The sequence below is a fragment of the Petromyzon marinus genome, chromosome 36 (genome assembly GCF_048934315.1).
Source record: "Petromyzon marinus isolate PM22_M1 ecotype Great Lakes invasive population chromosome 36, UKy_Petmar_22M1.pri1.0, whole genome shotgun sequence".
NCBI lineage: Eukaryota > Metazoa > Chordata > Hyperoartia > Petromyzontiformes > Petromyzontidae > Petromyzon > Petromyzon marinus.
The window spans coordinates 1,668,355-1,682,295 of record NC_133702.1 but is presented as its reverse complement, the minus strand read 5'-3'; the positions used below and the strand labels follow the sequence as shown (position 1 = coordinate 1,682,295).

Sequence of the window (13,941 nt, the reverse complement as noted above, 5' to 3'; positions counted from 1 at the left end):
ACCACTACAATCCCTTCCCTACCACTACGATCCCTTCAGCACCACCACTACAATCCCTTCAGCACCACTACCATCCCTTCACCACCACTACCGTCCCTTCCCCACCACTACCGTCCCTTCAGCACCACCACTACAATCCCTTCCCCACCACTACAATCCCTTCAGCACCACCACTACAATCCCTTCACCACCACTACAATCCCTTCCCCACCACTACAATCCCTTCCCCACCACTACAATCCCTTCAGCACCACCACTATAATCCCTTCACCACCACTACAATCCCTTCCCCACCACTACAATCCCTTCCCCACCACTACAATCCCTTCCCCACCACTACAATCCCTTCACCACCACTACAATCCCTTCAGCACCACTACCGTCCCTTGCCCACTACTACCGTCCCTTCAGCACCACCACTACAATCCCTTCACCACCACTACAATCCCTTCAGCACCACCACTACAATCCCTTCAGCACCACCACTCAATCCCTTCCCCACCACTACAATCCCTTCCCCACCACTACCATCCCTTCAGCACCACCACTACAATCCCTTCCCCACCACTACAATCCCTTCCCCACCACTACAATCCCTTCAGCACAACTACCATCCCTTCCCCACCACTACAATCCCTTCACCACCACTACAATCCCTTCAGCACCACCACTACAATCCCTTCAGCACCACCACTCAATCCCTTCCCCACCACTACAATCCCTTCCCCACCACTACAATCCCTTCAGCACCACCACTACAATCCCTTCAGCACCACCACTACAATCCCTTCAGCACCACCACTACAATCCCTTCCCCACCACTACAATCCCTTCCCCACCACTACCATCCCTTCCCCACCACTACAATCCCTTCAGCACAACTACCATCCCTTCCCCACCACTACCATCCCTTCCCCACCACTACCATCCCTTCCCCACCACTACCATCCCTTCAGCACAACTACCGTCCCTTCAGCACCACCACTACCATCCCTTCCCCACCACTACAATCCCTTCAGCACCACCACTACCATCCCTTCCCCACCACTACAATCCCTTCCCCACCACTACCATCCCTTCAGCACAACTACCGTCCCTTCAGCACCACCGCCACAACTCGTTATTTCGCCCTCCCCCCACACCTTTATCTGCTTGCACCCCCCCCCCCCCCACCACCGCACAACTCCCGACACCGGCGGTGTTCCGCGCCGCGCCGCGTCCTTCAGGGCTGTGTTCACACCCCTTTGTGCCGCCCGTGTCGTGAAATTATCACATCAGTCATGCTGTTCGTGCGGTCGCCGAGCACACAGCGCTGCGGAGGGCTGATAATCAGCGGGCCCCTTCCGTCAGCAGACGCTCGGCTGAAGTCATTCGGTGTGAAAGAAGAAAGGATCGGTGTTTGCCTTATTAACATGTCCTTCAGGTGCTGGGCGCGTTTGAGGGCGGCGGTGGATGGGGAGGGGGTGTTAAAAAAATATATATTGGAGGTGGAAGAGGAGAGTTGGGGGTGGGGGGGTTGGCTTTGTGTGACGACAGGCAAGGCAGGCGAGCAAGGGGGAAAGCTTTACTCTACATTCATTTGCAAAGATCCTTATCTCGGGCCAGGCCGGGGTTCGGGCGCGCGGGATGACAGATTAATTAACATCATCAGCAGGTGTTGGCATCCTGCGGAGAGGCAGATAATGATGGTTTTGTCAAAGGGAGGGGAAAAAAGATAGAAGCACCACCTTCAAAACAGGTCAGGGACTTTCAAAGTGCTGCCGTTTGACCTATTCTATCTGGAACATGCGATGCAAGTAAGGGGAAATTCAGCCGCAGATGGGAAAACTGGATTGGGTTCTGCTCTTTGGTGCATAATTATTTATTTATTTATATCGCCAGGCCGCGCGCCTAATGGTTCGAGAGCTCGGCTCGCAATTGAAAGGTTGTGAGTTCAAACCCCAATCATAGGAGGTGGTGGGTTTGGTGAGGGGGGTTCACTTAGCCCATCATCATCATTTTGTTGGGGTCGTTAAAAAAGCACTACTCTGTGGAACGTCAACAGATGTCATCATTCGGATAAACTGCCAACCCCCCCCCCCCCCCCGCCATATTCATGGATAATTTTCACTACCGCTGACTCAAGGACGCACGCATTAAGGATGCACGGCAGCCTCACTCATTTGAACAAAGAGAGACACTTTAACTTTTGGCTGCCCCAGGAATAATTATTAATTAAATGTGTGGTGCAAATTGAAGGCCTTGGAACCAGCAATTGTAGGTCCTACTCTATCGTATGTGAACGGTTGTATGTCGACTCTAAGCAACGCTCGTGCAATGCCTTTGAGACGTTGTTTAGTGGACTCGTGGTCAGTGCATTTCACAACAAACTATTATGCACAAATCTGACGGCTCGACTCCAACTACATCATCGCCATTAGGCATTGTCTATCCGCTGCTAAGATGAAGGCCTCCCCATGCCGTCGCGATCCCTCGTGAGTCCAGTGATGCCAAAGTCCACCTTACTCCTGCACAGGAACCGATCTCATTGCTCCGTCTCCGTGGTGATCGTGCTGTATCGGTCATGCTCTCTTCTTTGGCTGCCATTCTATCTCCAGTCTTGCCCATTGGCCATCATCCCATGTGGTCACTTGCCCTGCCCAATCCCCGTTTCCTTTCCCTAACCGTCGATGCGACGTCCCTCCGGTTTGCATTTATCTGATGAATGTTTCTCTCTGCGGTCTGTCGGTGTGAAAAAGCGAGACAGAGCGATGGAGGAATTGCAGGCCCCATTAGCATGGGGCCTGCAATTCATGACATGCGGTCATGTTTGCGGACAATTACCTAAGCGTGCTGCCTGCTGCGTGGTACACCTTAAAGACCCCTGCGAGATTGTGATTCCCAACAGAGACAAACTTCGTGTGTTGGTGCTGTATCCAAAAGCCCACATTTATAAATCCAAGTTGTTTCCCTGCGCAGTTGAGGATTTAGGGCAGTGCTCATTTTAATTTCTGTCCCTGAGCCAGTGGTGGAAATTCCACATTCATATGGTTGGGGGTCAGTCCGGTTATATGACAGAGCCACTGGTTACAATTACCACAGATTAGTTTGAACTAAAACGTGTTTTCAGCTAGTTCTGCAAGATTAATAAACGCAAATATATGTTGTTAATCGGAAAGCCACGAGTGGCTTCACCAGAGTCTGATCTTGGATCGGCCTTTTCAGTAATTACACGAAATGTTCAAATAATTAAAATCCCCTTAAAACAAAGTGAATGCTGAAAAGCCACCGTCTAACGCTGACAAAAGGATGCTGTGGAGTCGCAAATAACAAAATGTTATTCCTGTTGTAGGTTATACTTACTAGTAAAATACCGAGATACGATTTGTGACAAACAGATCACAAAGCAGAGCGTTACGGTTCATTTCTGCAGCTTGCGAGACATTGTTGAGACTCGCCTTGAGTAGGACTCATCAGGCAGCTGTGCCCGTTTAACAGGCTAGACTCTGCCGATGAGGCCCCGGGAAAGTCAAAATCCCTCCAGAGTTATTGTTGAAACACATGCTGCTGGATAATGCGCCTGCAAAGCCAAAAATGATGATAACTAAATCGTCCGTGTTGTATGTGGAGACACCGAATGGAGGTATGTGTATCTATGTTGATACCCAGAGCTTTATAGGCAATGACACCACAATACTAATATTAATTCATAATAAAGGTTTTTGGTTTAGATCGCGTTAGTATAAATGTGTTGTATCACATTTAGACACATTTATACTTACGTGATTTCACCCAAAAAAACATTTATTGTGAATAATATTAATATACCACGATGGTTACTCAAGTCTGCCATGCACTGAGTGGAAGTCGAATATCTATGAGCTGTCATCTGGCTAACTTTATGACCGTGAGAAACAAGACAAGTCAATTTTATTTTTGTTTAAAACACGTGTGGTGCCTTTCTGGCACAAATCTACCACGCACAGCGCCATAATCACATTCATACTTGTAAACACAAGGACAGACAATTGTATACAATCAGTAAATATGTATGTACGATCTATCGTTGTTTAAAATATTTAAAATAAAAGCAGGTTGTGGCTGTGAGTTTAGTGTGCAAGTGCAAAGAGATGTTTTGTTGTTGTTGTTGTTGCTGAGTTGTGTCCCACACGGTTGTCTTTGTTTTTTGGGTTGTTTTGCTTGATCTGCATGAGGTTTCTGATGCAAGGTGGAGCTTGGTTGTGTATTGCTGTGGATGCGTAATGGGATGATTTTTGAAGTGTTTTGTATTTGATTGGTAGCCAGTGTAAGGGTTTTAGAGTATGCGTGATGTGGGATGATTTCCGGAGGTTGAAAAATTAGTCTAGCGCCGTCGTTCTGGATGATTTGAAGGCGTTGTGGATGTGCCTGAGGTATGCCTAAAAGTAGGGAGAGTTGCAACAAACGATGTCCACCACAGTTCGACAGCCAGTCGCAGAATGAACTCAGAAATCACGTGACCTGTTAGCAATTATTTATCGATGCATTTCATGTTTAACGAAACGCATATTAATGGCTCTCAAAATTTGATGCGCGTGTCACCCTTGCGAATATTATAAGGAAATAATTAAATCTGAAATAACGAAACAGCTCTTATCCTACGATCACTTTTCAGCACTTGTTTTGTGCCTTCATGGTCCATTTAAAAACCCAACACATTCGATGGTAAGACTGCCTTAAAAGGAAAAATAAAAATATATAATCGGTGACATCATATGAGGACAGGAACGGCACTACCTGAAACATCGCCTAGAATATATACCTTCCTTTATAAGGCCACAGTCTTATTGAGGAACGTGTTGAGTTCATTTGGTTAATTGTGCTTGAGGTTCACAAGCACAACACATTAGCAGCTGTGCCAACACAGCAGCAGCAGCATCACCAAATAAAGTTGTTAATATTTTCCAGTGGATCGCCGCGTTTTCCCTTTTCATCGCAGTCGCATTTCTCTCCTCACTCGTCATCGTACTTCCGCCCTTCTTGTGCCAACAGCAACTACAGGAGTTTTACAAGAAGCAGCAGGAACAGCTACACCTGCAGCTTCTACAACAACAGCAGCAGCAGCAGCAACAACAGCAACAGCAGCAGCAACAGCAGCACTCAAATAAGCAACCCAAAGAGGTAGTTTGTGCACGTGTGTGTGTGTGCGTGTGTTGGTGATTGTTAACATCAGTGGCGAATATCGTCAAACGTGAGTTAAATTCCGAGCCACTGCCCCACCGTCAGTGGAAAATATCCGTACCGAGTCCTGGGACTCTCCTGGGTCGACCCAGCCCTAAATGAGTGCCTGGTGCAATGTGTAAACATGGGCACTCATGAGGTGAAGGCAGTGGGGGTTGTGTTGGCCACACCACCTCCTCATGCTCCATGCCAATCTGGAGAGGTGCTCGATGACGGTGCCTGCCTCAATGGTCTGTGTGCCGATACGAGGACAGATCTTTGTCCGGTTGTTGTCAAGAGAAGACACCGACAGTTTTCTTTCATGTCCGCAGAAGAGTCTCTGAACCACATTTTCCCAAGGGTTCTTCTCTACGTGGCCAATGCCTACGCGAATGCCTTCTTGGGATTGGCCAAACAACGCAAGCAGAACAACATATGTTACACGTGCAGAAGTCTGAGCTCCCACAGAAGAGCCTCACATAGGAGAAGGGAGTCTTGAGCCTTGATGAATAACCATCGTTATTACGCATTCTTATCATGCATTCTTATGTCGCATATACTGCGTCCAAAGTGAAGTTGTTTTACATTGTCTAAAATGGTTTTGTATTTCCCGCCCTGCCCAAAAGGCTATTTACTGTAAATGAAGGGAGTATTTTTTACATTGATAATTAATTATCAGACTATTTATTCATCTAAGAAAAGCCTCATTGAGTCTCAAGACTCTTGTTGAACAGGATGGTCCTGCATCTGGATTGTTTGGCCAATGCCATGAACAATTATAATCAGTGTCTGGCTTCGTGTCGGAGGGGAAACCGCTCAGATCCCCACGCATAGCAGGGCTCAGCACTAGGAGCCACCATCTCCTGGCCAACTGTGCCAGCCCCACTTATAGTACACCTTGCAGGCCCTGGTGCTCACCAATCCAATTCTTGACCATGACCAACTCCTGCTTAGCTTCTGAGATACCACAAGATCAGGAGCATTTGGGGTGATTTGGCCATGGGTATATTATGTTGTTGGACATGTAATGAGCATACAAGGTATTGAATATAATGTTTTGACTGGGAATGTTAAAGGTATTAAAATGAATTTAGTACATAAGCAATTTGAACAACTGGATGCAACTCGGAGTATATAGTGCAAAGTTATACTGGTAGGAAACGTAGTGGACTGGAGGGGATTAATTGTGTATGTCTGTCCACGTCGGAGGGGTGGGGCTGGGTGGAGAGGGGAGGGTAGGGAGGGGCTGGGTGGGGAGGGGCTGGGTGGGGAGGGGATGGGAGGGTGGGGAGGGGCTGGGTGGGGCTGGGTGGGGAGTGGGAGGGGTGGGGCTGGCTGGGGTGGGGCTGGGTGGGGAGGGGCTGGTCACTCCGTGGTGCCCTTATATGGACTGGAAGCCCAACCGGGATTAATTCACAGGAGGTAGGGGATTATACACTGCACTTTCTGGTGCGACCTCTTTTACACTGCACTTTCTAGCGTCGTTGCTTTCTTCTGCGCACGACCCTAACAAGTTTGGCTTAAATATCCGTACATAATTACTTCAAAATTACTTCAAAATTTCCTACCAGCCCCCTCCGCAGGAATGTGTGTGACGAGATATCATGGACAGAGCTAAATGGAATGCCACGATCACCGACGTCTGTGAGAAAGGACACGGCACATAGACAGAGAGTTGTTGTTGTTGTTGATGACGACAGTTCGGGTATCATCAAGAATAACTTATAAAAATGACGCCTGTTCAGTTGTGTTGGCTTTACGCTTCGATCTTTTCATCCGAGCTCTTTTTGTAGAGAAGGCCTACCAGAGTACCGTGTGAGCCTGCCGTGTTACACCGGAGAGAAAGCCACTGCTCATTTGAATGCCAGAGTCCATTCGATGCCCCTCCCGCCCCTCGTGTCCGCATGCATGAGGCTGATTTGTAATTGCGACAGGCCGTCCCAAATATTAATCTGCTCCCGCCGGATGATTTGAATTAGTGCACACGTTACACGCTGCTACAGATTACTGCGGCTGGGTTGGGGGCGAGCGAGGCAAGGGGGCAAAATGTGAAGATGGAATGAAATAAATAAATAAATATGCACAGTGAATTTGGGGGATGAGTCGGCCCTCAAACAAGCATGACCACAACGCCTGTCACAGCAATTTGTACGACATGCCCGTGTGTGTGCGCGCGCGCGTAGGTGCGTGCGTGCGTGCACACACACGTCTGCATGTGTCCATGCGTGTATCAGCGCAGATCGAGGTGGGAAGCGGTAGTGTCGTGGTTAGAGCGTTGCGCTACAAACCCGGCGGACCCGAGTTCAATAACCGGCAAATCTTCCCCCGCGGATTTGTGAACCGGACCTGGGCTTCGCCTGGGTTGACTCTGCCTTCAATGGTGGCATGGTAACGGTATGTAGACATCGGCACTGGGGAGAACAACGGTGGCTGGGCGTGGCGTCGGCCACACCACAACCTCGTGTGCCATACTCGCCAACGCCACTTGCCCCAACAAGCGGCTCGGGCTCTATTGAGGGATTTTTTGTTTTTTTAGTGTTCTGCACGTCCGTATTAGTGCAGAGCCACGGTGTGTGGTGGTCTGGTGGTTAGTGCACTGCACTACAATACCAGACATCTGGATTCAGTAGCTACCCATGTGCATCTTAGCCGGGTTCTTCACCTGTCGGCCAAATGCAACAAGAATCTGAGCCAGCTCCCGGTTGGCTCAGCCTCGATCGAACCCCTTACAGCAGTGCAGGTTTTGGCATCAGCATTGGGGAAGAGACCAAGCGGATTGGGTGTAGTTGTGGCCCCGCCGTCTGTGCTCACGGACATCGCATGCCTGCATAGTCTCTCTGAGATGGATGGAAGATATCTTTACGTGTACGTATCTGTTGTTATTTTGTGAAATCTACGTCACGCCAATCCGTAGAGTGTAACAAATGCACCCTCGTCAACAATATCACCTTCTCTTGAACATGCGTAGCAGTATATAGAGAACCGATCAGTATTATTAATAACAATATTAACCACCAATACCCTCTGAGCTAACGCGTTGATGAAATACCCTTTACAGCATGGTAGATAAATGGAGCAGCGATGTTGAAAATTGCTCAATGAAATTAATCCACCACAGTGCACAGCTCTCCAACAAAATTGCCCCATTCTTGTTTATTGACGAGCAAGGCAGTGAGTGCATTATTATTACACTCCTATAATAAATAAGCCACTTGGAGGGGAATGGCTTTGCAAATGTACAAAAATGCGACGATTCCTCTTTCCAACCCAGCCAGATCATACTAAGTTTTATTTCTAGCTCTGCCGTGCGCTCTCGCGTCGTTGAGAATCGGGTCCGGACGCTTTTGCTGCACTTGCTCAGGTACTTGTTCAGCACCCATTTCAGTTCCCGAGCAACTCGGTTCCCGAAGAAGCTCCCCGGCACTTGGAGCGAAACGTCGGACATCGTTGCCGAACAACTTGGCACGACCCGACGACACGTCGGAGAGCCCCTTTGCGTTACGTTCACGTTTCTTTCGTCCCTTACACATCTCAAATGTCTCTTCTTTCTCCAATTTAGCGCCGTACTCTCCTTAGCTCCACCAACTCTTATCTCGTATCGTGGCCAAGCAAAGCTCGCATTTGTCATTTCTGGGTGCAGTGTCGTCCCCTTACCTTGCCTCCTCCCCTAACGCTAAATCCCGCGGTATATCTCTGATGCTTATCGACGAAAAAATCGCTCATTTTTATAAAGTGCTTTTTACTGCCTCTACGCCCCCACCCCCCCAACACCTACCCGGTTCAACCGCCTTATTTTTTTATACACAGAGCACAAAACGTCGTTTGCAAAAGGAATGCCCCGAAATTCTTGTGATAACTTGACAAGTATTTGCGCGGCTATGTCGGCATTTTGTTTTTCGTTGCTAAACCCCTGCTTGCGTCAAGCGAATGAATTCACCGCTCATTCGCAGGAGTTGGCAAAATAACGCCGATAACGTTTTAATTTCTTGCTTGCGATGTTTAGTCAATTCTTTATGAGCGCATATTAGTCCTGGGGATATCCTCTTTAACATCGCACATTGTAACGACGGTGTTTTGGTATATCTAAGCTCACATGAGAATGGGGCTGACAATGCACTTCATCTCTGTTGGAAGCCCCTAGTTAATGATGGAAATTCCACGTTACTATATCAGGCGCCAGCTATGTAATTGCCACCCATTAACTTCCCAAAGAAGAGGGTAACACATTTTATCTAACTAGATGGATGATCGTGGACTCAGTTAACCAATCAGCGATCATTTATTCGCCTGTTAAAGTCGACAATCGGAGGTTCAAAACGCACAGTGCTGTGTGTCGCTCGTAAACCACGATCGCCGTGGTCCTCCACGCAAGCGCGCTCGCGATCGCGCGTTCACAGGTTCGTGCGTTCACGCGATCGTGTGTCTGCGCGTTCACCCGAGCACACGATCGCGTGCGTTCGCGTGTTCATGCGTTAACGCGATCGTGCGTCCGTGCGTTCCATGCATGCAGGCTCCAAGCGGGCGAGCGATATAGAGGTATGAAGGTGCCGAGGGGCACGCGGGGGGTACGCGGCCTGCTACCGCCGCTACCGCCGCTGCCGCCGCCACCACCACCACCACCGCTTCTGTCGTATTCGCTTTCTTTTGCGGCGGGAGAGCCGCGGTCTCGCGAGTTCTCATTTGGGATGTTTGCTAATGAATCACCCGACACCCAGGGAGGCCTTTGCCGAGCCCGAAAACACTGATTGTTCTCCGTCTCGGAGCCGCGGAGAGCCGGCGAGGGAGTTTCGTCTTCCCCCTTTCCTGGAGGTGCAGTTAAATTAGCCTGACGTTTAAAGCGTGAAGCGAGCTGTGAGGTAGCAGGATGCCGGCTCGCTGATTAATTGAGTGCCTCGTTCGAGGGTAGCGATGGGCAGGTGGAGTGCTCCGCGCACTGACACCCTCATAAATCAAATTGACAGACCTCAGCGGTTCTCCTGAACCCCCTTCGCCTCCCGTGCACCCCCCACCCCCCCACCCCTTTTCCTACTTTTTTTTATTTCAAACTGAACCACGCACTCATCAGACAGCAGCCACAGCCTGCTGCCGAAATGTAAACAGGATACTGAGAAAAATTGTCTCCGCTGATAACGTTGCCGCGCGTGAACACAATCAAAGGAAGCTGAGATTTTTGCCAGATTAAGAAGCTCCTTTTGTGCGGGATGGAAAAGTAAACAAAGCAGGGTGTGTGAAAACATCTGATAGCGCGGAACCTTTCGCCCGCCGTTTCTCGACGGTTCGGACGGACACGCTCCGGGCCGCTATCTCTGTTCCTTTTCGCCGTGCATAATGGACACTTATTCCCAGATGGGCGGTCACGGTGTCAAAAAACTAAACTTTTTAACGTTGCCATTGTGATCCGCGAGCCCCTTGCAGAAAGCCAGAGCAGCAGCGCGTCGAGAAATAATAAAGAGAGGGCGGACACTTTAAACAAACAAAACAATGACGGCGGAGGTTCGTGTGCCGTATGTACGTCCAGCCGGGCGGGTGCTCTCGCGAGTGCGATGGGACTTTGCGCGGTCGGAAGGTCGCGAGTTTAAGTCGCGGTCAAGGCGGGGGTCGACTCGGCCCGCAAATAATTCACCCACGGTCGATACGAATGAGCGGTGGATTTTTTTGTGAATTTCGGCGAGGGTGCTTGTCCAGTGAAGAGGCTGGCCCGTGCCAGAAAAATGTGGAATTTCCACCACTGGTTGAGTGTTGGAAATGTGGGAAAAACAACACCCCAGTGCTCATCTCTGCATCGAGTCATTGTTGGTTATTTTGGATTTGAATACTCTATCTGATACTCCCACGTACGACCTCAGGCGATGTTGGGAGGGGGCAAGGATACGACGCTAAATAATTGTGTGGCTGGTTGGCAGCCACAGCTCCACTTCCGTATCTGTCGTATAAACTGAAACCCATAAATGACGAATAGTCTTGTTGGTTCATGATATGAACAGTGATGATGGAGCCCGTGGTTTGGAAAAGTACCACAGTGGGGAGATATTATCTACGTCGCCTGGTAAACAGAAGGTGGTGGGTTCGATCCAGACCTTGACGCCGGATGTAGATTTGGAGTTTGCACGTCCTCCCCGTGGTCGTGTGGATTTTTCTCCGGGTCCTCTGGTTTTGTCCCTCCACAATTAGAATCAACGTGCGTTTAGATTATTTGGCTGCTATACATTTCCACGCGATAAGCCACTTCGTTGAGCTATCATTTGTAGTTCCTAAGAAAGAGCTGTGTGGCTCAGCGGGCCTTACCTGATAAAATGAAAAATAGTTTAGTTTATAGATAGAAATTAGTGACCTCCTTCACAGAAATGGTGTGATTTCCATTCCCGTTCCCCTTCAGATCTCATCAACGTCCCAAGGCTTCAATCCCCATCCAAAATAAATTTTTGACTCGTTGCTTAACAAATTGCTCGCCGCATTCTTGCTTGAGAATGACTTTCCCTGCAAGTGTGATTGTTTAACTGTGGAAACATGGAAGTCACTCGGAGCCGGTGGGGCCGCCAGTTCATTGAAACATTTGAAATGGAATTCACTTGATTTTTTAAAGTAGTGACAGTTTGCAACTGGCCTGTAGAATTTCTCAAGGATTTTTACCACATTTTGTCTGATATTTTACCTATATTTTTACCATTGTGTTAGTTTTATCACTATATATGTTTTGTCATGTTTCATTTGTTAACTACATTTTTAGTACAGTCGTAATAAACAATAAAACATACTCATGGGACCTTTCTTGCCAGTATCAAAATGTAAGAATTGATTTTACCCTTTCTGGCAATAAAACAGCCGTGTTAAGATGTTAAAACACCAAACAGAAACCTTTTGCAAATAATCATGTCTGCATTAACCACACGTTATACTTGTGGTGAACATGCAAACAAAAGCATGCTCCGTTAGCATATGCATCGTCTTTGCAACCGATTGGTCCACATCCGTGAAACCTTCAAACCTGTGAAAGCTTCAAATGAAAATTAATATTAGCCTTTCAATGCAGTTCTCAACTGAACATTTGCCCTTTGTTCTCGTAAGCGAAAGGTAAAGACACAGCCACGCGATAAGTTGCTCATTCCACCGCTGGTCGAAAGGCCTCTTGCCTGAGGGTGTCAGCCTCTTCAGAGCTCCCTCTAGTGGAGGGTATTTGGCCTACTCTTCCATTTTGGCCTCAGACACCATGGAAGACATACAAATATCCACACCCTACCTCACCACGCACGCCCTGCTGATCGACTAACTCTGACACCCATTTACACTGCTTGCTGTGGCAGGGGAGGTGGGGAAGGGGAGCTTAAGAAACTTGCACCGTTGTTGCAGCTGCCGCGCCGGGAGATAAAACCGCGGCCCTTTTGATCGCAACTCCCAGTGTGCTCACCATTAACACGTACCATGGCAGCTTAATGTTACGGTAAAATGTAAGCGATATGTCACGCCCCACACTTTCTGATCACCTTTTCGGCAGATCTGCGCACACATCACTCGCAAGCATTTTCCGAGCCGGCTGACAACCCAGCCTCCGCTAATGACCGCCTCTGTATTGTTGTTTTTGTTATTGTTCAGTGCTTTTTGATTTGGTTTTATCAAATGCGTTGGTTGGTAATGCGCACCACCTGTGCGGATACGTGGAGGTAGTGCTGATGGGTTGCGCATAGATGAGCACCGTGGTGGTGGTGGTGGTGATGATGATGAAGTTGTATGTGACATGAACGCATGCATTGGAATTCATTGATGCCTCGGCAATTTTTTTTAAACGTAACCTGAACTTTTCAGTGAAATACATAATCATCGGAGAGGTCAAATATTCAATATTAACCTATGAACTTTGAGGTTGGTTCTCCAGGGTTCTTGTGAGTGCAAAAAAACGTTTAATAAAACATTGCGTGCATGTGAGCGCGAGCGTGCATGCGTGTGCGCGCGTGCACGCGTATGTCACGTGAGCGCGTATATTAACGTGCGTACATGTGCATGAATGTGCAGGTGTACGTGTGTTTGTCCGCGTGTCCTTGTGTGCGCGTGCGTTTATGTACTGGTGTGAGCGTGTGCGTGCACCACGTGCGTCCGTGTGTGCATGTGACACAGTGGGGGCGCACAGGTGGGTGCATCTGCCGGTCATCTCGGAAAGTTAACCCAAAACACCTGGACCTGTCCCTTGACCCCACCTGCCAGCGAGCCTTCGGCACTTCAAATGATATCCTCAAAGTGCACCCAGCCTTTGCACAACCACTTTGGTGGCATCACTGTCACTTAGTCGGGAATGGCAGCTGTCGTTGTTGTAGTAGTTTTTTGTTGTTGTTTCATGTCTGCGTGTCTGTGCGTCCCTTGCCGTTGCAGCACCAGCAGCAGCAGCCGCAGCCGGCACAGCATCAGCTAGCGGCGCAGCAGCTGGCTTTCCAGCAGCAGCTGCTACAGATGCAGCAGCTGCAGCAGCAGCACCTGCTGAACCTGCAGCGGCAAGGCCTCATGCAGCAGAGCCTTCCCCGGCCTGGGCTTCAGCAAGGTGCGTGAGCGTTGCAGAGTTGCTAGAGTTCCACGATCATCTAGACAATAAAAAGGCGTTCGGCTCAAGTAGAAATTGATGATGAAGTCCAGAAAACATAGTTTTTGTAGGAAATACAAGGGTCGATTGCTTTTTGGGATAGGCCACGTGGTCGTTATAAAACGACTCCTTGGCCTGACCCGAAAAGCTAATTAGGATTGGCTGTGAAAACGTATGCTGGGCCAACGTTGGCATGT

General features: G+C 48.7%; 1 protein-coding gene across 15 annotated transcripts in view; it reads left to right on the top strand.

The window, feature by feature from the left end:
• Positions 1–13,941, top strand: part of LOC116949418 (forkhead box protein P1-like) — a 432,818-nt gene that overhangs the window by 291,488 nt on the left and 127,389 nt on the right. For all 15 annotated transcript variants that reach the window (XM_076072004.1, XM_076072003.1, XM_076072007.1 and 12 more), the window contains 2 exons: positions 5,011–5,139; positions 13,540–13,705. In XM_076072004.1, coding sequence (XP_075928119.1) covers positions 5,011–5,139; positions 13,540–13,705 — 295 coding nt within the window. The remainder of the gene's footprint in view (positions 1–5,010; positions 5,140–13,539; positions 13,706–13,941) is intronic.